General features: G+C 53.0%; 1 protein-coding gene across 5 annotated transcripts in view; it reads right to left on the reverse strand.

The window, feature by feature from the left end:
- The window catches only part of CABIN1 (calcineurin binding protein 1), an 89,526-nt gene that overhangs the window by 42,966 nt on the left and 26,575 nt on the right, over positions 1 to 19,985 (reverse strand). For 3 of the 5 annotated variants that reach the window (XM_075568473.1, XM_075568472.1, XM_075568471.1), the window contains exons 25-28: positions 17,593 to 17,744; positions 15,866 to 16,044; positions 8,884 to 9,060; positions 7,166 to 7,494 (exon numbers count right to left, since the gene is read on the reverse strand). In XM_075568473.1, coding sequence (XP_075424588.1) covers positions 7,166 to 7,494; positions 8,884 to 9,060; positions 15,866 to 16,044; positions 17,593 to 17,744 — 837 coding nt within the window. The remainder of the gene's footprint in view (positions 1 to 7,165; positions 7,495 to 8,883; positions 9,061 to 15,865; positions 16,045 to 17,592; positions 17,745 to 19,985) is intronic. The other 2 variants (XM_075568476.1, XM_075568475.1) reach the window with 1 other exon arrangement.

Genomic DNA, 19,985 nt, shown 5'->3' on the forward strand with positions numbered 1-19,985 from the left:
TGGCACCCAATGCTGGGGGTGGGATCCGCGCAGGGACACGGCGGTGGGCAGTTTAAATGTGGCGGCTCAGTCACAAAGCTAAACGAGGCGGCAGAGTTTGTGGAGACGCATCGCGGCAGAGTGACTGCCGAACCTGTCTAATAATGTGATGTAGCGCAGAGCGGCGATATTCCTGCACCGCTTCTCCGTCTCATTCCCATCAGCACAGGAGCTTCATCCCACGCGCTCTCTCCCAGGCAGAGCGGTCTCTCTGCGCACTATCCCGGCCGCTCTCTCTCTCCCAGGCAGAGCGGTCTCTCTGCGCACTATCCCGGCTGCTCTCTCTCCCCCAGACAGAGCGGTCTCTCTGCGCACTATCCCGGCCGCTCTCTCTCTCCCAGGCAGAGCGGTCTCTCTGCGCACTATCCCGGCCGCTCTCTCTCTCCCAGGCAGAGCGGTCTCTCTGCGCACTATCCCGGCTGCTCTCTCTCTCCCAGACAGAGCGGTCTCTCTGCGCACTATCCCGGCCGCTCTCTCTCCCCCAGGCAGAGCGGTCTCTCTGCGCACTATCCCGGCCGCTCTCTCTCTCCCAGGCAGAGCGGTCTCTCTGCGCACTATCCCGGCTGCTCTCTCTCTCCCAGACAGAGCGGTCTCTCTGCGCACTATCCCGGCCGCTCTCTCTCCCCCAGACAGAGCGGTCTCTCTGCGCACTATCCCGGCTGCTCTCTCTCTTCCAGACAGAGCGGTCTCTCTGCGCACTATCCCGGCCGCTCTCTCTCTCTCCCAGACAGAGCAGTCTCTCTGCGCACTATCCCGGCTGCTCTCTCTACCAGACAGAGCGGTCTCTCTGCGCACTATCCCGGCCGCTCTCTCTCTCTCCCAGACAGAGCAGTCTCTCTGCGCACTACCCCGGCTGCTCTCTCTCTCCCAGGCAGAGCGGTCTCTCTGCGCACTATCCCGGCCGCTCTCTCTCCCCCAGACAGAGTGGTCTCTTTGCGCACTATCTTAGCTGCTCTCTCTCTCCCAGACAGAGCGGTCTCTCTCCGCACTATCCCGGCCGCTCTCTCTCTCTCCCAGACAGAGCAGTCTCTCTGCGCACTACCCCGGCTGCTCTCTCTCTCCCAGGCAGAGCGGTCTCTCTGCGCACTATCCCGGCCGCTCTCTCTCCCCCAGACAGAGTGGTCTCTTTGCGCACTATCTTAGCTGCTCTCTCTCTCCCAGACAGAGCGGTCTCTCTCCGCACTATCCTGGCTGCTCTCTCTCTCACAGACAGAGCGGTCTCTCTGCGCACTATCCCGGCTGCTCTCTCTCTCCCAGACAGAACGGTCTCTCTGCGCACTATCCCGGCTGCTCTCTCTCCCAGACAGAGCGGTCTCTCTGCGCACTATCCTGGCTGCTCTCTCCCAGACAGAACGGTCTCTCTGCGCACTATCCCGGCTGCTCTCTCTCTCCCAGACAGTGCGGTCTCTCTGCGCACTATCCCGGCTGCTCTCTCCCAGACAGAGCGGTCTCTCTGCGCACTATCCCGGCTGCTCTCTCTCTCCCAGACAGAGCGGTCTCTCTGCGCACTATCCCGGCCGCTCTCTCTCCCAGACAGAGCAGTCTCACTGCGCACTATCCTGGCTGCTCTCTCTCTCAGACAGAGCTGTCTCTCTGCGCACTATCCCGGCTGCTCTCTCTCGCAGACAGAGCGGTCTCTCTGCGCACTATCCCGGCCGCTCTCTCTCTCCCAGACAGAGCGGTCTCTCTGCGCACTATCCCGGCTGCTCTCTCTCTCCCAGACAGGGCGGTCTCTCTGCGCACTATCCCGGCTGCTCTCTCTCCCAGACAGAGCGGTCTCTCTGCGCACTATCCCGGCTGCTCTCTCTCTCCCAGACAGAGCGGTCTCTCTGCGCACTATCCCGGCTGCTCTCTCTCTCTCCCAGACATAGCGGTCTCTCTGCGCACTATCCCGGCTGCTCTCTCTCTCCCAGACAGGGCGGTCTCTCTGCGCACTATCCCGGCTGCTCTCTCTACCAGACAGAGCGGTCTCTCTGCGCACTATCCCGGCTGCTCTCTCTCTCCCAGACAGAGCGGTCTCTCTGCGCACTATCCCGGCTGCTCTCTCTCCCTCTCAGACAGAGCGGTCTCTCTGCGCACTATCCCGGCCGCTCTCTCTCTCCCAGACAGGGCGGTCTCTCTGCGCACTATCCCGGCTGCTCTCTCTACCAGACAGAGCGGTCTCTCTGCGCACTATCCCGGCTGCTCTCTCTCCCAGACAGAGCGGTCTCTCTGCGCACTATCCCGGTCGCTCTCTCCCAGACAGAGCAGTCTCTCTGCGCACTATCCCGGCTGCTCTCTCTCTCCCAGACAGAGCAGTCTCTCTGCGCACTATCCCAGACGCTCACTTTGTGATGTATTTCTGTTACCAAAACAAAGCAGCTTGAAATAATAAACTGTGTACAGTGTCACAGCCAATCCATCCTACTGCGAACACGAACACACACACACACACACACACACACACACACAGTGTGACGGCCAATCCATCCTACTGCGAACACGAACACACACACACACACACACACACACACACACACACACAGTGTGACGGCCAATCCATCCTACTGCGAACACACACACACACAGACACACACACACAGTGTGACGGCCAATCCATCCTACTGCGAACACACACACACAGTGTGACGGCCAATCCATCCTACTGCGAACACACACACACAGTGTGACGGCCAATCCATCCTACTGCGAACACACACACACAGTGTGACGGCCAATCCATCCTACTGCGAACACACACACACACAGTGTGACGGCCAATCCATCCCACTGTGAACACACACACTGAGATAAACCCAGGCTGTGACTGTGACACACACACACACACACACACTGAGCTAAACCCAGGCTGTGACACCCCCCGTTTTAGGGAAGGTTTGTGGGATCACTGCGAGAGCGCAGTGTGAGGGTTACTTTGCTGCACCGAGAGCCTTCTTGACCAGAACAGCTACTCATTATTAGTATTGAGCCCCGTCACTGCCCCACAGAGCTTACATTCTAATGTTAATCACACGGTTACCACAATCACAGATTCACTTGTATATCACTGGGAACTGGCAGCAAGTGTTCAGAGAGAGTGTGACTAATACTGGTGACTGTGCAGGCATTGCGGGGGTTAATCAGGCAGACGGGGGAGGGGGGGTCTGTCCGGTTGCTCCCCAGCTCACTGGGATCTGCCAGCGACTGCAGCGTGTGGGCTGGGAATACATGAACTCCAGCAGTACAGGGCCTGACAGATTGTGGGAAGAGGCTCTGCTCCCAGGGATCTGACAGTGTCATCCCATGCACAGACTGAATCATTCCATACGTGCCGCAGAGCACGGGCTGCAGCCTACACGTGAGGAAGCGAGCATGCAAAGCACGGGCTGCAGCCTACACGTGAGGAAGCAAGCATGCAAAGCACGGGCTGCAGCCTACACGTGAGGAAGCAAGCATGCAAAGCACGGGCTGCAGCCTACACGTGAGGAAGCAAGCATGCAGAGCACGGGCTGCAGCCTACACGTGAGGAAGCGAGCATGCAAAGCACGGGCTGCAGCCTACACGTGAGGAAGCAAGCATGCAAAGCACGGGCTGCAGCCTACACGTGAGGAAGCAAGCATGCAAAGCACGGGCTGCAGCCTACACGTGAGGAAGCAAGCATGCAAAGCACGGGCTGCAGCCTACACGTGAGGAAGCAAGCATGCAAAGCACGGGCTGCAGCCTACACGTGAGGAAGCGAGCATGCAAAGCACGGGCTGCAGCCTACACGTGAGGAAGCGAGCATGCAAAGCACACGCTGCAGCCTACACGTGAGGAAGCGAGCATGCAAAGCACCGGCTGCAGCCTACACGTGAGGAAGCGAGCATGCAAAGCACGGGCTGCAGCCTACACGTGAGGAAGCAAGCATGCAAAGCACGGGCTGCAGCCTACACGTGAGGAAGCAAGCATGCAAAGCACGGGCTGCAGCCTACACGTGAGGAAGCAAGCATGCAAAGCACGGCTGCAGCCTACACGTGAGGAAGCGAGCATGCAAAGCACGGGCTGCAGCCTACACGTGAGGAAGCAAGCATGCAAAGCACGGGCTGCAGCCTACACGTGAGGAAGCGAGCATGCAAAGCACGGGCTGCAGCCTACACGTGAGGAAGCAAGCATGCAAAGCACGGGCTGCAGCCTACACGTGAGGAAGCGAGCATGCAAAGCACGGGCCGCAGCCTACACGTGAGGAAGCAAGCATGCAAAGCACGGGCTGCAGCCTACACGTGAGGAAGCGAGCATGCAAAGCACGGGCTGCAGCCTACACGTGAGGAAGCAAGCATGCAGAGCACGGGCTGCAGCCTACACGTGAGGAAGCGAGCATGCAAAGCACGGGCTGCAGCCTACACGTGAGGAAGCAAGCATGCAAAGCACACGCTGCAGCCTACACGTGAGGAAGCAAGCATGCAGAGCACGGGCTGCAGCCTACACGTGAGGAAGCGAGCATGCAAAGCACGGGCTGCAGCCTACACGTGAGGAAGCGAGCATGCAAAGCACGGGCTGCAGCCTACACGTGAGGAAGCGAGCATGCAAAGCACGGGCTGCAGCCTACACGTGAGGAAGCAAGCATGCAAAGCACGGGCTGCAGCCTACACGTGAGGAAGCGAGCATGCAGAGCACGGGCCGCAGCCTACACGTGAGGATGCAAGCATGCAGAGCACGGGCCGCAGCCTACACGTGAGGAAGCAAGCATGCAGAGCACGGGCCGCAGCCTACACGTGAGGAAGCAAGCATGCAAAGCACGGGCCGCAGCCTACACGTGAGGAAGCGAGCATGCAAAGCACGGGCCGCAGCCTACACGTGAGGAAGCGAGCATGCAGAGCACGGGCTGCAGCCTACACGTGAGGAAGCAAGCATGCAAAGCACGGGCTGCAGCCTACACGTGAGGAAGCAAGCATGCAAAGCACGGGCTGCAGCCTACACGTGAGGAAGCAAGCATGCAAAGCACGGGCTGCAGCCTACACGTGAGGAAGCAAGCATGCAAAGCACGGGCTGCAGCCTACACGTGAGGATGCAAGCATGCAGAGCACGGGCTGCAGCCTACACGTGAGGAAGCAAGCATGCAAAGCACGGGCTGCAGCCTACACGTGAGGAAGCGAGCATGCAAAGCACGGGCTGCAGCCTACACGTGAGGAAGCGAGCATGCAGAGCACGGGCTGCAGCCTACACGTGAGGAAGCGAGCATGCAAAGCACGGGCTGCAGCCTACACGTGAGGAAGCAAGCATGCGAAGCACGGGCTGCAGCCTACACGTGAGGAAGCGAGCATGCAAAGCACGGGCTGCAGCCTACACGTGAGGAAGCGAGCATGCAGAGCACGGGCTGCAGCCTACACGTGAGGAAGCAAGCATGCAAAGCACGGGCTGCAGCCTACACGTGAGGAAGCAAGCATGCAAAGCACGGGCTGCAGCCTACACGTGAGGAAGCAAGCATGCAGAGCACGGGCTGCAGCCTACACGTGAGGAAGCAAGCATGCAGAGCACGGGCTGCAGCCTACACGTGAGGAAGCAAGCATGCAGAGCACGGGCTGCAGCCTACACGTGAGAAAGCGAGCATGCAGAGCACGGGCTGCAGCCTACACGTGAGGAAGCAAGCATGCAGAGCACGGGCTGCAGCCTACACGTGAGGACGCAAGCATGCAAAGCACGGGCTGCAGCCTACACGTGAGGAAGCGAGCATGCAGAGCACGGGCTGCAGCCTACACGTGAGGAAGCGAGCATGCAGAGCACGGGCTGCAGCCTACACGTGAGGAAGCGAGCATGCAAAGCACGGGCTGCAGCCTACACGTGAGGAAGCGAGCATGCAAAGCACGGGCTGCAGCCTACACGTGAGGAAGCGAGCATGCAAAGCACGGGCTGCAGCCTACACGTGAGGAAGCGAGCATGCAAAGCACGGGCTGCAGCCTACACGTGAGGAAGCGAGCATGCAAAGCACGGGCTGCAGCCTACACGTGAGGAAGCGAGCATGCAAAGCACGGGCTGCAGCCTACACGTGAGGAAGCGAGCATGCAAAGCACGGGCTGCAGCCTACACGTGAGGAAGCGAGCATGCAGAGCACGGGCCGCAGCCTACACGTGAGGAAGCGAGCATGCAAAGCACGGGCCGCAGCCTACACGTGAGGAAGCAAGCATGCAAAGCACGGGCTGCAGCCTACACGTGAGGAAGCAAGCATGCAAAGCACGGGCTGCAGCCTACACGTGAGGAAGCAAGCATGCAAAGCACGGGCTGCAGCCTACACGTGAGGAAGCAAGCATGCAGAGCACGGGCTGCAGCCTACACGTGAGGAAGCGAGCATGCAAAGCACGGGCTGCAGCCTACACGTGAGGAAGCGAGCATGCAAAGCACACGCTGCAGCCTACACGTGAAAAAGCGAGCATGCAGAGCACGGGCCGCAGCCTACACGTGAGGAAGCGAGCATGCAAAGCACGGGCTGCAGCCTACACGTGAGGAAGCAAGCATGCAAAGCACGGGCCGCAGCCTACACGTGAAAAAGCGAGCATGCAGAGCACGGGCTGCAGCCTACACGTGAGGAAGCGAGCATGCAAAGCACACGCTGCAGCCTACACGTGAGGAAGCGAGCATGCAAAGCACGGGCCGCAGCCTACACGTGAGGAAGCAAGCATGCAGAGCACGGGCTGCAGCCTACACGTGAGGAAGCAAGCATGCAAAGCACGGGCTACAGCCTACACGTGAGGAAGCGAGCATGCAGAGCACACGCTGCAGCCTACACGTGAAAAAGCGAGCATGCAGAGCACACGCTGCAGCCAATACGTGAGTGTATATGTGTGTGTGTGTATGTATATATGTATGTATGTATGTATGTGCGTGTGTGCATGTATATATGTATGTGTGTGTATTTTTGTGGGAGTCAGTCTGTTCGCTCGGCATTTGGACACTTCTTAAGATATCGGAACCACATTGTGCACGATGGTTCCTGAGATCACGGAGCCGGTCTGTGTCCGCGTTTGGAAATTGGATACATTATATTTGTAATTCTATGCGTTATCACAATCTCTCTAAGCAAGGTCAGCCGCTGGGTGTGGTGCCTGGAAGGCTACTGTAATATATATATATATCTTCATATCCCCACAGACACACGTGTGTATATTCCGCTCACCTGGTGGGTGTGGCTGTGCGTGTACAGATAAGCCAGCCGGTACAGACTCTTGTAGTGCTGGGGGAAGCGGCTCAGACACAGCCTGAACGAGGTGGTACACTGCTCCGTCAGGACTTTGTGCTGCCCCTCTGTGCCATCGGGGAGGCTCTGTGGGTACTCGGGCGCCTCCCCCCCGGTCTCAGACTTCTTTCTGGCTTCTCCCAGCTGCACGGGAGGGGGCAGAGCCCTGACAGGAGTGGTGCAAGCCGGGGGGGTATGCGAGTCGGGGGCCGCTCTCGCCTCGGCTGAGTTGGGGGTGTCGGGCGGCTCCAGCTGCTCTTCCGCCTTCCCTGCAAATCGAGGAACACGGCCGGTTAACCCTTCACCTCGCAGGGGGGGAAAGGGGAGGCACTGCAGATCCATGTGGCAGCAAAAGGGTTAAAAGCAGCCAAAACATTACTGGTGTGTTAACCCCACAGAGCTTAATAAGAGCCCCTTTCATGGATCTCCTGCAAGAAATGGCTCGGGGGATGGTGAGGGGTGGGTGGGCTGTAACAGGGGGTGCAGTGGGTGCTGCAGCCACCCAGGGTTTATAGATTAGGGCATTACCCTAATGCGGGGGTGGCTAACTCCAGCAGTCTCTGCTTCAGCACAGGAATGAAAATGGCAGCCCCTGCATTAAGGTAATGATGGTGTGTAGGTGAACGGGAACGTTAAGCTGCGTAGGACACACATACACACACATACACACACGCGCGCCTCCAGCATCATTCGTTCCCTGGTATTTTCTATGTTCAAGTTATCTTCCAGTCAAGAAGCTTTCAATTCATTGGTTGTATTCATCACCGCCACCTCTACTGGGAGCCTTGTCCATGGATCCACTACTCTTTCAAGCTCAAGATCACACCTTGAATATGGAGTACAATGTTGGGCAGCACGCCATAGAAAATACATTAAGGGAACCAGAGAGAGAGCAGAGAAGAGCTTCCAAATGAATGAAGGGGATGGACAATCTAATTTATGAGGAGAGGCTAGCTATATTAGATGTGTTTACATTAGAAAAGAGGCGTCTCAGAGGGGATATAACTATATACAAATATATTCAGGGAAAGTACAAGGAGCTTTCAAAAGAACTATTCATCCGACAGGCAGTACAAAGGACTCGGGGGCATCCCTTAAGGTTGGAGGAAAGGAGATTTCACGTGCACCAAAGGAAAGGGTTCTTTACGGTAAGGGCAGTTACAGTGTGGGATTCATTACCCATGGAGACTGTGATGGCAGATACATGAGATATCGTCAAAAAAAGGTTGGACATCTTTTTAGATAGGAAAGGTATACAGGGATATAACAAATAAGTTTACATGGGAAGGATGTTGATCCAGGGAGTAATCAGATTGCCAATTCTTGGAGTCAGGAAGAAATTTAATGTTCCCCTTATGAGATATCAGTAGATGATATGACACTGGGGTTTTTTTGTTTGCTTCCTCTGGATCAATATACTGAAAGTATAGATATAGGATAAAGTAACTCTCGTCTAAATTTAGCATAGGTTGAACTTGAGGGATGTATGTCTTTATTTCAACCTCATCTACTATGCAACCCTGTGTGTAACTATCTAACCCTGTGTGTAACTATGTAACCCTGTATGTAACTATGTAACCCTGTATGTAACTATGTAACACTATGTGTAGTGTGTATGCCCTGTTTTGTGGGTTCACGGTCTGCCCCCTTGATCTCACCTCGCTCGTCCCCTGTCCCCAGGGCTTCTCTGTACTGTGCCGCCATGTTGGAGCAGCTGGTCCTCTTCTCGGAGTACAGTCTCTTGGTGCTATCCTGGGAGCTGGCCAGTTCCATGAACGTATCCTGGGTGGAGCTGGAGTCGGACAGTACGACGGCCATGCTGTCCTGACTGCGTTCTGAGAGGAGAAGGGCGGGGGAGACATGAGTCACGTCACCAACCACGACATGCACCTCCACTAACAAGCATTCAACACCATGCGGCAAGCGGGGAGGGGGCCTGGAGCCCAAGCGCCGGGTCTCATGGGAAAGGCTGCAGGATCCCCATCACCTCCCATTATAAGCAACACATCAGACCCCCGGAGACTCTCCCTGATGTCCGAGCTCTGCGGTCTCAGCACACGCCGATGGAGTCTCGCGCTTAGAGATTACACAGACTGAATATCTGGACTAACATTCTGACTCGTTTCTATAAACAGGTATGTTTCCTTGAGCTGAATTCTACCATCAATTGCAAGAGAACTTAACGTTTCATTAAGAATTTGGGTATGTTTCTGGGAGATGATTAGGCAGACCCCTCCCTTAATTGTTATTCAATTGCATCAGAGTATTGAAGACAGGCTGTCTAGGCTGTGAGTCCCATCTTAAGTGTCTGGCAGAGTAAATTTTGGAGTTGAAATTGGAGGTGAAGATTTGAGGAAGATCGGGACTATGCAACTGTGAGAACGTAACTTTCTAAAAGCTGTGACTATTTGTACTCTTCCTATCCCCCAGTACCTGGGAAATCTCACTATGCTCTTGCTATTGCTTTTTCTGTTTACTGTTTCCTCACTCCTTTGTGACTGTTTCTGTTCTCTCCAACTTCCCCACTCCACCATTATTTATACATCTCTCTCCCAACAACTTCTTTACCCCTCAATAAAAAAACCCACACAAATCCTCTATTCACACCCAATTGAGAACAGGACTCGCAATGGAGCGCTAGGCCACCCCCCCGGCGGTTCAGCCAATGAGGGCGAACCTGCCGGGTGACATCACGGCCGCGCCCCCATCACGCCCCCCCTGTAGCTCACTGCAGACCGGGGGACGCGGTTGCACGCGCTGCCAGCCTCGCAGGCGCGCGTGCAGCGCAGGCAGAGGGGCCGTAGCCTAAGCCTGAAGCCAGACATACACACCTGATCTCATCCATGCCTCCCTGCCATCTCTTCCCTGTAAATGGTGTAAAACTTCTCATTTGAATACTGACTAAGCTTAAAACTCGCCTCACAAATCAAGCATCCCAACAGCCGGCACTCATGGCTACTGTCCCACCCCCATAGTCACTCCTACCACCCATTGTGACCAAGCACTGCCATCTACAGCACTTATTCCCTCCCCTGCTGTCTCTGTAAATTTCCCCTCAAACCTCTTAGATTGTAAGCTCTTCGGGGCAGGGATAGGCCTTCCTATAGTCTGATTTTGCTGCACTTATTGTATTATTATAATGCCTTGTACTGTATTCTTTGTGAAGCACCAAGTACACTTTTGGCGCTATATAAATAAAGACATACAATACAATACTGTACTTCTACATAGCGCTGTACCCCATGCATAGGCACTGGCAACACTCTTTGCCACTTAGGTTTGAAAGGTGTATGAGAACATCAAAGGAATTATGCAGAATCAAATCTACAGCAAAAAGGACGGAGTTGTACATTTTCCTCTCACGAGTATTGAGGCAGCAGTGTCTGATCTGTGATGTCATTTCTGACATCATGAGGCAGCAGTCTCTGATCTGTGATGTCATTTCTGAAGCCAAAAGTCTGAAGTGCACACTGGTAAACATTAAAAGGTGGTAACATTTGGGCTGAAAATCTATAATAGGATGGTTACTGAATGAGACAAAACTAACAGGGGCCCAGGAAAAGACACTATAGTATCTTGAAATTAGGCCATAAGAGCCTTTGAAGAAGAGGTGCTGCTGCTATAATGTATATTGGAATCAGGAAGACCCCAATTCTGACCTGCAGACACGGCTCACACACAGGCATGGTGGAGAGTAAAACCTGATCCTAGGATACACCCTATTCTGCGCCTAAAAGCCTAACCACATCTATACAAATAGCACTGGTTTACACCACCACTCGTCATACAATGTATAATATATACATCGCTCTGCAATCACTGATATACAGCACACTATACACAACTTCATGAAACAGACATATACTGCACTCCATGAATGAATGTATGTATGTTTTTATTTATATAGCAAAAGACAAGGGAGCCCAATGCTACATCCAATTGACAAAACATATACGGTAATAAGTATAAAGTTTAAATACTTCAATAATAATAATAATTGCTTGGTTATTTAGTTAAACCCTTTGGCCAAAGCGTCGTAAGCCTGCATACCAACGTCAAGGTATAACCAAAATTGTATTTATATAGCGCCATTAATGTACATAGCGCTTCACAGTAGTAATACACGTGACAATCGTAGAAATAAATAATACAAATAACTGATCATGGGAATAAGTGCTCCGAAGAGCTTACAATCTAATTGGTATGAAGAACGAACAGAGACAGTAGGAAGGTGTTCTGGTAAGTGCGTCTGCAGGTGGCCAAGCTTTATGTTTCAGGTGTCTAGTATCAGCCACGGTGCTACTCATATGCTTCTTTAAGCAAGTGTGTTTTAAGGTCTTAAAGGTGGATAGAGAGGGTGCTAGTCGGGTATTGAGGGGAAGGGCATTCCAGAGGTGTGGGGCAGTCAGTGAGAAAGGTTAAAGGCGGGAGAGGGCTTTAGAGATACAAAGGGGGTAGAGAGAAGACATCCTTGAGCAAGAGTCAGGATGGTGCAAAGCGAGAAATTAGGGCTGAGATGTAAGGAGGTTCAGAAGAGTGTAAAGCTTTAAAAGTGAGGAGGAGAATTGAGTGCAAGATGCGGGATTTGATAGGAAGACAGGAGAGTGATTTCAGCAGGGGAGACGCTGAGACAGATTTAGGAGAGAGTAAAGTGATTCTGGCAGCAGCGTTTAGGATAGATTGTAGGGGAGACAGGTGAGAGGCAGGAAGGCCGGACAGCAGGAGGTTACAGTAATCAAGACGGGAGAGAATGAGGGCCTGAGTCAGAGTTTTTGTAGTCGAGCAACAGAGGAAAGGGCGTATCTTTGTTATATTGCGGAGGAAAAAGCAACTGTTTTTAGAGACGTTTTGAATGTGAGAGGAGAATGTGAGAGAAGAGTCGAGTGTGACCCCTAGGCAGCGTGCTTGGGCTACTGGGTGAATGATAGTACTTCCAACAGTAATGTGGAAGGAGGTTGTAGGGCCAGGTTTGGGAGGAAGTAAAAGGAACTCTGTTTTTGCCATGTCAAGTTTAAATCGGCGTAGGGCTATCCAGGATGATATCGCAGAGACATTCAGAAACTTTGGTCTGTACAGCAGGTGTAAGGTCAGGGGTTGAAAGGTAAATTTGTGACATCAGCAAAGAGGTGATATTTAAACCCAAGTGAGATGTGATTAGGTCACCAAGAGAGAGTGTGTAAAGAGAAAGGAGAAGGGGTCCCAGGACAGAGCCCTGGGGTATCCCCACAGAGAAATCGATAGAGGAGGAGGTGTTTGCAAAAGAGACACTGAAAGTACAATGGAAGAGGCAAGAGGAGATCCAGGATAGAGCTTTGTTACGAATACCAAGAGTATGGAGAATGTAAAGGAGAAGAGGGTGGTCAACGGTGTCAAATGCTGCAGAGAGGTCAAGTAATATGAGCAGAGTGTAATGACCTCTGTCTTTGGCAGCATGGAGGTCATTAGTTATTTTAGTGAGGGCTGTTTCCGTGGAGTGAGCAGTGCGGAAGCCAGATTGTAGAGGGTCTAGGAGAGAATAGGTGTTGAGAAAGTGGAACAAGCGAGAGAATACAAGACGTTCAAGGAGTTTAGAGGCAAAAAGCAGGAGGGGGACAGGTCGATAGTTAGAAAGACAGGTAGGGTCAAGCTTGCTGTTTTTGAGTAATGGTATAACTGTTGCATGTTTGAAGGAAGAGGGAAAGGTACCAGAGTAGAGGGAGGAGTTAAAAATGTGTGCGAGAGAGTAGGGATTATAGTACGAGCAAGAGGTTTTAGGAGATGGGAGGGAATGGGGTCAAGAGGGCAAGTGGTAGAGGGAGAAGAGGAGATCAGCAACGACACATCCTACTCTGTGACAGCGGATAATGAGTCTAGGAAGGCAGGAGGAGAGTTAGGAAGCGGTGTAGACTGGGAGGAGGAAACAGAGGGGATGTTCTGATGTATGGATTTCACCTTTTCCTTAAAATAGTCAGCAAAGTCCTGAGGTGAGATGGAGGAGGAAGAAGAGGCAGCCGAGGGTGGCCTGAGTAAGGAGTCAGCGTGGGTTAGACTTGTGCGTGTTGCTTAGTGAAGAAAAGTATTTTTGTTTAGCCTGAGAGAGGGCAGCATACATTTGTAGTGAATGAAGTCTGCGAGCGTATGAGATTTCCTCCAGAGGCGTTCAGGGGAACGAGTGCAGGAACGCAGCATGCGCGTGTGGGAATTTAGCCAGGGTCTGGGGTTAGAAGGGCGAGGACGGCAGAGAGAAAGCGGGGCATGTAGATCAAGAGAGGATAGGGCAGAGGTGTAGTTCCTGACCAGGTTGTCAGGGTCTGGAGCAGAACTGAGAGAGGAGAGGGAGGAGCGTAAAGTGGACTCAAAGGCTGGTAGGTTAATAGAGCGCAGGTCTCTGCAGAAACGAGGGGGAGATGGAGGTGGAGAAGGGGAGAAGCGAGAGAGAAAAGGAGATAAGGTGAAGGTCAGAGAGAGGAAAAGGGGAAATGTAGAAATGAGAGAGAGAAAATTATTTTGTGAAAACCAGGTCTGGGTAGTGGCCATCCTTGTGGGTGCTGGCTGCAGTCCACTGTATACATGAAAGATACACACACACCTGTATGTGTGATACATATATACACTGCTCTGCGTATAGAGCACACATTACACTGCTTATACAACAGATACACACACACGTCTGTATGTGTGATACATATATACACTGCTCTGCGTATAGAGCACACATTACACTGCTTATACAACAGATACACACACACACGCCTGTATGTGTGATACATATATACACTGCTCTGCGTATAGAGCACACATTACACTGCTTATACAACAGATACACAAACACACACGCCTGTATGTGTGATACATATATACACTGCTCTGCGTATAGAGCACACATTACAACACACACACACACACACACCTCTGTGAATTATACTCCAACAAACACTAACTCAGCGGTGGGCAACTCCAGTCCTCAAGTGCCACCAACAGGTCAGGTGTTACGGATATCCCTGCTTCAGCACAGGCGGCGCAGTCTTCGATTGATCCACTGATTGAGCCACCTGTGCCCGCCCCGGCTCTAACTGTAAATGTTAATGACCTCTCAGGTGGTGATTTGGTTCCGTGGCACAGAGGGGGGAGGGGAGGGAGCAGCAGCTCGCCATATAGAAAGCCTGCTGCTCCCAGCTAAACCCACACACGGGCGACACTCATCGCATTACGCTGGGCTTGGTACGAAATCAATGCGGCTAGCAGCCCGAAAAACACAGCCTGAGAGGAGCCCCCGGCCGCGGCAATCTGGACAGTTTGGCAAAGCATGGCAGCCACAGGTTAAAGCGGGGAGGGAAGGAACAGCACCGGGGAGAGCAAGGCTCAAGGATCACGCAGGCAATGTCAGTGGCTAGCAGCTCATTGCTCGGCTCCGTGGCATCCCAGGCAGTGGCTCAGCTAATTACCGGGCAGGCCTCAGACGTGACAGCCGTGCCCAGCAATGTGCCCTGTGCCAGCGATGGGGTAAGAGACCCGGGTCGCAGCGTCAGCGCTTTATAACAATGCAGAGCAGCGAGTCGCAGGCCTGTGCAGCACTGACCTGGAAAACTGGCAACAGAAAAACAGATTGAGAGCTTTACATTGCTGCTGAGCTTTTTAAACAGATCGGGAGGTCTGGGACTTGGGGGAGATGGGGGGGGGGAGGAGGACTGGTCTGGGACGAGGGGTGTCTGGTATGGGTCAGTCTGGGGACGGGGTGAAGTGTGCTGTCCGGTTTTGGAATGTAGTGCTTACTTATTCTGTATCAGTTACTCCTCTGCAGCCACAGTACCGACCCTACTCGCTAAGGGGGGGGCGTCCGGCACAGCTTCTCTGCAGTGCATTTCCGGCCTGTCCAGCAGTAAATAGGTATTTGCAAAGTGCAGAGGAGGATTGGTATAGATTTAGGTAAGAGGGGACCGTTCAATCTCTGAACTTCCACCAGCCAGAAAATAAAATATCCGGTGGGTAACAACCTTTTCCAAACGGGACAGTGGCAAAGTGCCCCCCTGAGGAGACACAGGGGGCTACAACTTACAAAAATGGCAAAACTGGTGCATATGGCAGAAAAGAAACCGAGCCAGTTTAAAACCCAACTTTTACACGGCTAAATTGGGCGTCGTTCCTCCATTCAGTTGTTTTACTTCTATAATTGGATTTGTGCGGACGAGATCCACCGATCGGTTTGCGAGCCGCTATCTCTCCTGACAATCTCACATTACGCGCTCGCTCTGATCTTCAGCTAACATCCCCGGTTCGCTGCGCCTCGGCACAAAGCGGGATGCCGTCTGATATCTTGCATCTATATGAGCAGGATTACCAGGGGCGGAACGTGCCATAGTGCTGAGCTGGGGGGGCGGGCAGGGGGAGAGAAACCATTATTTGATATCTAAGTCCCGTTTGGGTTTGGCTTGAGTTTAGTTTAGCATTAGATGTAGCCCCTGAGATTATCCCATTTGCCACATAACGAGCCCTTCAAGCAGGGGAGGGGTTAAGGAGCAGGTTAGTTTGCAGTAAGGTTGCCCTGCCACCAAGCGTGCCAGCCAGTGCCGTGCGATGAGCAGAAGGAGCTCCCCTGGTCACACCTCCCCCGCGAGTAGTGCTCTGCCCGGCGCTGGCGGTATTGAAAAGGGGGGACTGTACCGTCCGGCGTGGCCTGTTGACGGGGGGATTTACATTTGATGTAATCGTGGTCAATCGGTGTGGCTGTGTAAGGTGGAGATGTCAGACCTGGACCGGAGGAGGATGGAATGGAATTCCCGGGGCCTGGCAATGTCCCAGCCGAAGAGTGAGAGTCCTCATCCAGTGTGCAAGGCTTCTCCCTGCGGAGGGCAGGAGAGAGTGGGAGTGAGCAGGGAGAGCACAACTACACAGACAGTGTTTCGAGGGCCCTGAAAAGGATTCTGGGTAGAAAGAAACCCGCTTGTGAAAGCACACAGATCATAGTTGATACAAGACAAAAGTTAGCTGCACACCTGCAAATAATTAACCATCTGTGTCCCCGGTCCCCTTTACATCTCTGACTAGGTGACACGTGGTCGGTCACTTTTGCCTGTACGTGCAGTGTGGGGGATACGGAACAAGTAATTGCACGGCACTTCCTGGCCAAACCTTGGAAAAGCGGATCCTGGTTCCACGTTTTCCTGACTTTTTCAAGCAGTGTCCCCCGAAAAAGTAATTTAGTGAAAAATGGACTTAGGAAATGTCCGCGGGGACTTAACCCTTTCGCTGCCACAGGGGCCAGCAAAGATGTGCCGAGCGTATGCGAAACAGCAGTGCGCACCATGGTGTATAAACACTCGGATCTATGAGATACAGGGTCCCATATATCGGTCTAGGACGTTTTGCTGCTGCCAAAACGCCCCCTGCAGGGACATTTTGCCAGGATGTCAGCTCCTGCGCCCAACCGCCGTCTGCCGCGCGCCCGACCCGACAAGCCAGGTCTGCCACGCCCTATCGCCAGCTCCGACAACTTCATGTTTAAATGTCCCACGTGGGACCGCTACACTGCCTCGACAGGACGCTCCAACGCGCCATCTTTAAATGTCCCGCAGGACTAGGCGGCGTAGCGGTCCCGCACCGGACATTTACACATGCAGTTGTCGGAGCGGCAGACTTGGCTTTATCAGTCAAGTGCGGGGCGGGCCTCGCGGCGAAGTGTCCCACGGCGAGCTGCCCTGCGGAAAAGTGTCTCTGCAGCATTGTGGTCGCAGCAAAACGTCCCATAAGGGGGTCAACGGTGTGGGGATTGCGCGGCGTAGCCCCTGCTGCTTGGACTGAGCAGATTTTGTCCTTCATTTTAAAGCCCCCGGCTCTGATTTAAACCACGTGGACTGAGACACCCTTAGGATTTGCCGCGCCTGCCGCCGCGCCGGAACAGAGAAAAGCAACGCTAGCGTGTGGTCACTGGTCTCCTTACAGACAAGACCGTGTGTGATGATAAAGTGGTGCGGGCTGCGGGAGCGGCTCAGCGAGTACACCGCCAGCGCCATACAAGACTAAACATTGTGTGGGTCGCTGACTTCCGAGGGTCATCTTCCGCTCCTGGCCCTTTCAATAAACCCTGTATCATTATCTTCACGAAGCTCAGGGGGGCGCATCTCCAGTCCTCAAGACCCCCCAACTGGTCAGTTAAGGATATTCCAGCATCAGCACAGGTGGCTCAATCAGTGGCTCAGTCAAAGTCTGAGCCACCTGTACTGAAGCAGGGATATCCTTAAAACCTGACCTGTTGGGGGGGGTCTTGAGAACCCCTGTAGCTTTTTTGTAGTTGATGGGCAGTTCCGTATGGAAGGGGTGCAGAGAATGTACATGGGACATGTTGGGCAGAGTTGGCTTTGCACACGGGTTTGTGTCCTTGCGGCACCTACTTGTCCGTGGCTTTGGGCGTGTTTTTCTCCTCTCCCCTGGCGAACGGTCCTTCCGAGGCGTCCTTCATAAAGGTGAACAGTATTTTTGCATCCAGTCCGTGGTCAGGTGTCGCCAACAGCTTCAGGACTGAAGCATGGAGGCGGAAATATACCTGCAGAAGATGGGATTTTATTGCAGGCCGGAATGCTTCACCACACACCTTCACAACGCCTACAGTACATACCCGCTAAACACACGTACCTCTCCTAATGTACCTGGAACCTTCACAACGCCTACAGTACATACCCGCTAAACACACGTACCTCTCCTAATGTACCTGGAACCTTCACAACGCCTACAGTACATACCCGCTAAACACACGTACCTCTCCTAATGTACCTGGAACCTTCACAACGCCTACAGTACATACCCGCTAAACACACGTACCTCTCCTAATGTACCTGGAACCTTCACAACGCCTACAGTACATACCCGCTAAACACACGCACCTCTCCTAATGTACCTGGAACCTTCACAACGCCTACAGTACATACCCGCTAAACACACGTACCTCTCCTAATGTACCTGGAACCTTCACAACGCCTACAGTACATACCCGCTAAACACACGTACCTCTCCTAATGTACCTGGAACCTGCACAATGCCTACAGTACATACCCGCTAAACACACGTACCTCTCCTAATGTACCTGGAACCTTCACAACGCCTACAGTACATACCCGCTAAACACACGTACCTCTCCTAATGTACCCGGAACCTGCACAAAGCCTACATACCCGCTAAACACACGTACCTCTCCTAATGTACCTGGAACCTTCACAACGCCTACAGTACATACCCGCTAAACACACGCACCTCTCCTAATGTACCTGGAACCTGCACAAAGCCTACATACCCGCTAAACACACGTACCTCTCCTAATGTACCCGGAACCTGCACAAAGCCTACATACCCGCTAAACACACGTACCTCTCCTAATGTACCTGGAACCTTCACAACGCCTACAGTACATACCCGCTAAACACACGCACCTCTCCTAATGTACCTGGAACCTTCACAACGCCTACAGTACATACCCGCTAAACACACGCACCTCTCCTAATGTACCCGGAACCTGCACAAAGCCTACATACCCGCTAAACACACGCACCTCTCCTGATGTACCTGGAACCTGCACAACGCCTACATACCCGCTAAACACACGCACCTCTCCTAATGTACCTGGAACCTGCACAACGCCTACATACCCGCTAAACACACGTACCTCTCCTAATGTACCTGGAATCTGCACAACGAAAACATACCCGCTAAACACACGTACCTCTCCTAATGTACCTGGAACCTTCACAACGCCTACAGTACATACCCGCTAAACACACGTACCTCTCCTAATGTACCTGGAACCTTCACAACGCCTACAGTACATACCCGCTAAACACACGTACCTCTCCTAATGTACCTGGAACCTTCACAACGCCTACAGTACATACCCGCTAAACACACGTACCTCTCCTAATGTACCTGGAACCTGCACAATGCCTACAGTACATACCCGCTAAACACACGTACCTCTCCTAATGTACCTGGAACCTTCACAACGCCTACAGTACATACCCGCTAAACACACGTACCTCTCCTAATGTACCTGGAACCTTCACAACGCCTACAGTACATACCCGCTAAACACACGTACCTCTCCTAATGTACCTGGAACCTTCACAACGCCTACAGTACATACCCGCTAAACACACGTACCTCTCCTAATGTACCTGGAACCTTCACAACGCCTACAGTACATACCCGCTAAACACACGCACCTCTCCTAATGTACCTGGAACCTGCACAATGCCTACAGTACATACCCGCTAAACACACGTACCTCTCCTAATGTACCTGGAACCTGCACAATGCCTACAGTACATACCCGCTAAACACACGTACCTCTCCTAATGTACCTGGAACCTGCACAATGCCTACATACCCGCTAAACACACGTACCTCTCCTAATGTACCTGGAACCTGCACAATGCCTACATACCCGCTAAACACACGCACCTCTCCTAATGTACCTGGAACCTGCACAACGCCTACATACCCGCTAAACACACGCACCTCTCCTAATGTACCTGGAATCTGCACAACGAAAACATACCCGCTAAACACACGTACCTCTCCTTATGTACCTGGAACCTGTACAATGCCTACATACCCGCTAAACACACGCACCTCTCCTGATGTACCTGGAACCTGCACAACGCCAACATACCCGCTAAACACACGCACCTCTCCCAATGTACCTGGAACCTGCACAACGCCGACATACCCACTAAACACACGCACCTCTCCCAATGTACCTGGAACCTGCACAACGCCTACATACCTGCTAAACACA

The sequence above is a fragment of the Ascaphus truei genome, chromosome 13 (genome assembly GCF_040206685.1).
Source record: "Ascaphus truei isolate aAscTru1 chromosome 13, aAscTru1.hap1, whole genome shotgun sequence".
NCBI classification, from domain to species: Eukaryota; Metazoa; Chordata; class Amphibia; order Anura; family Ascaphidae; genus Ascaphus; species Ascaphus truei.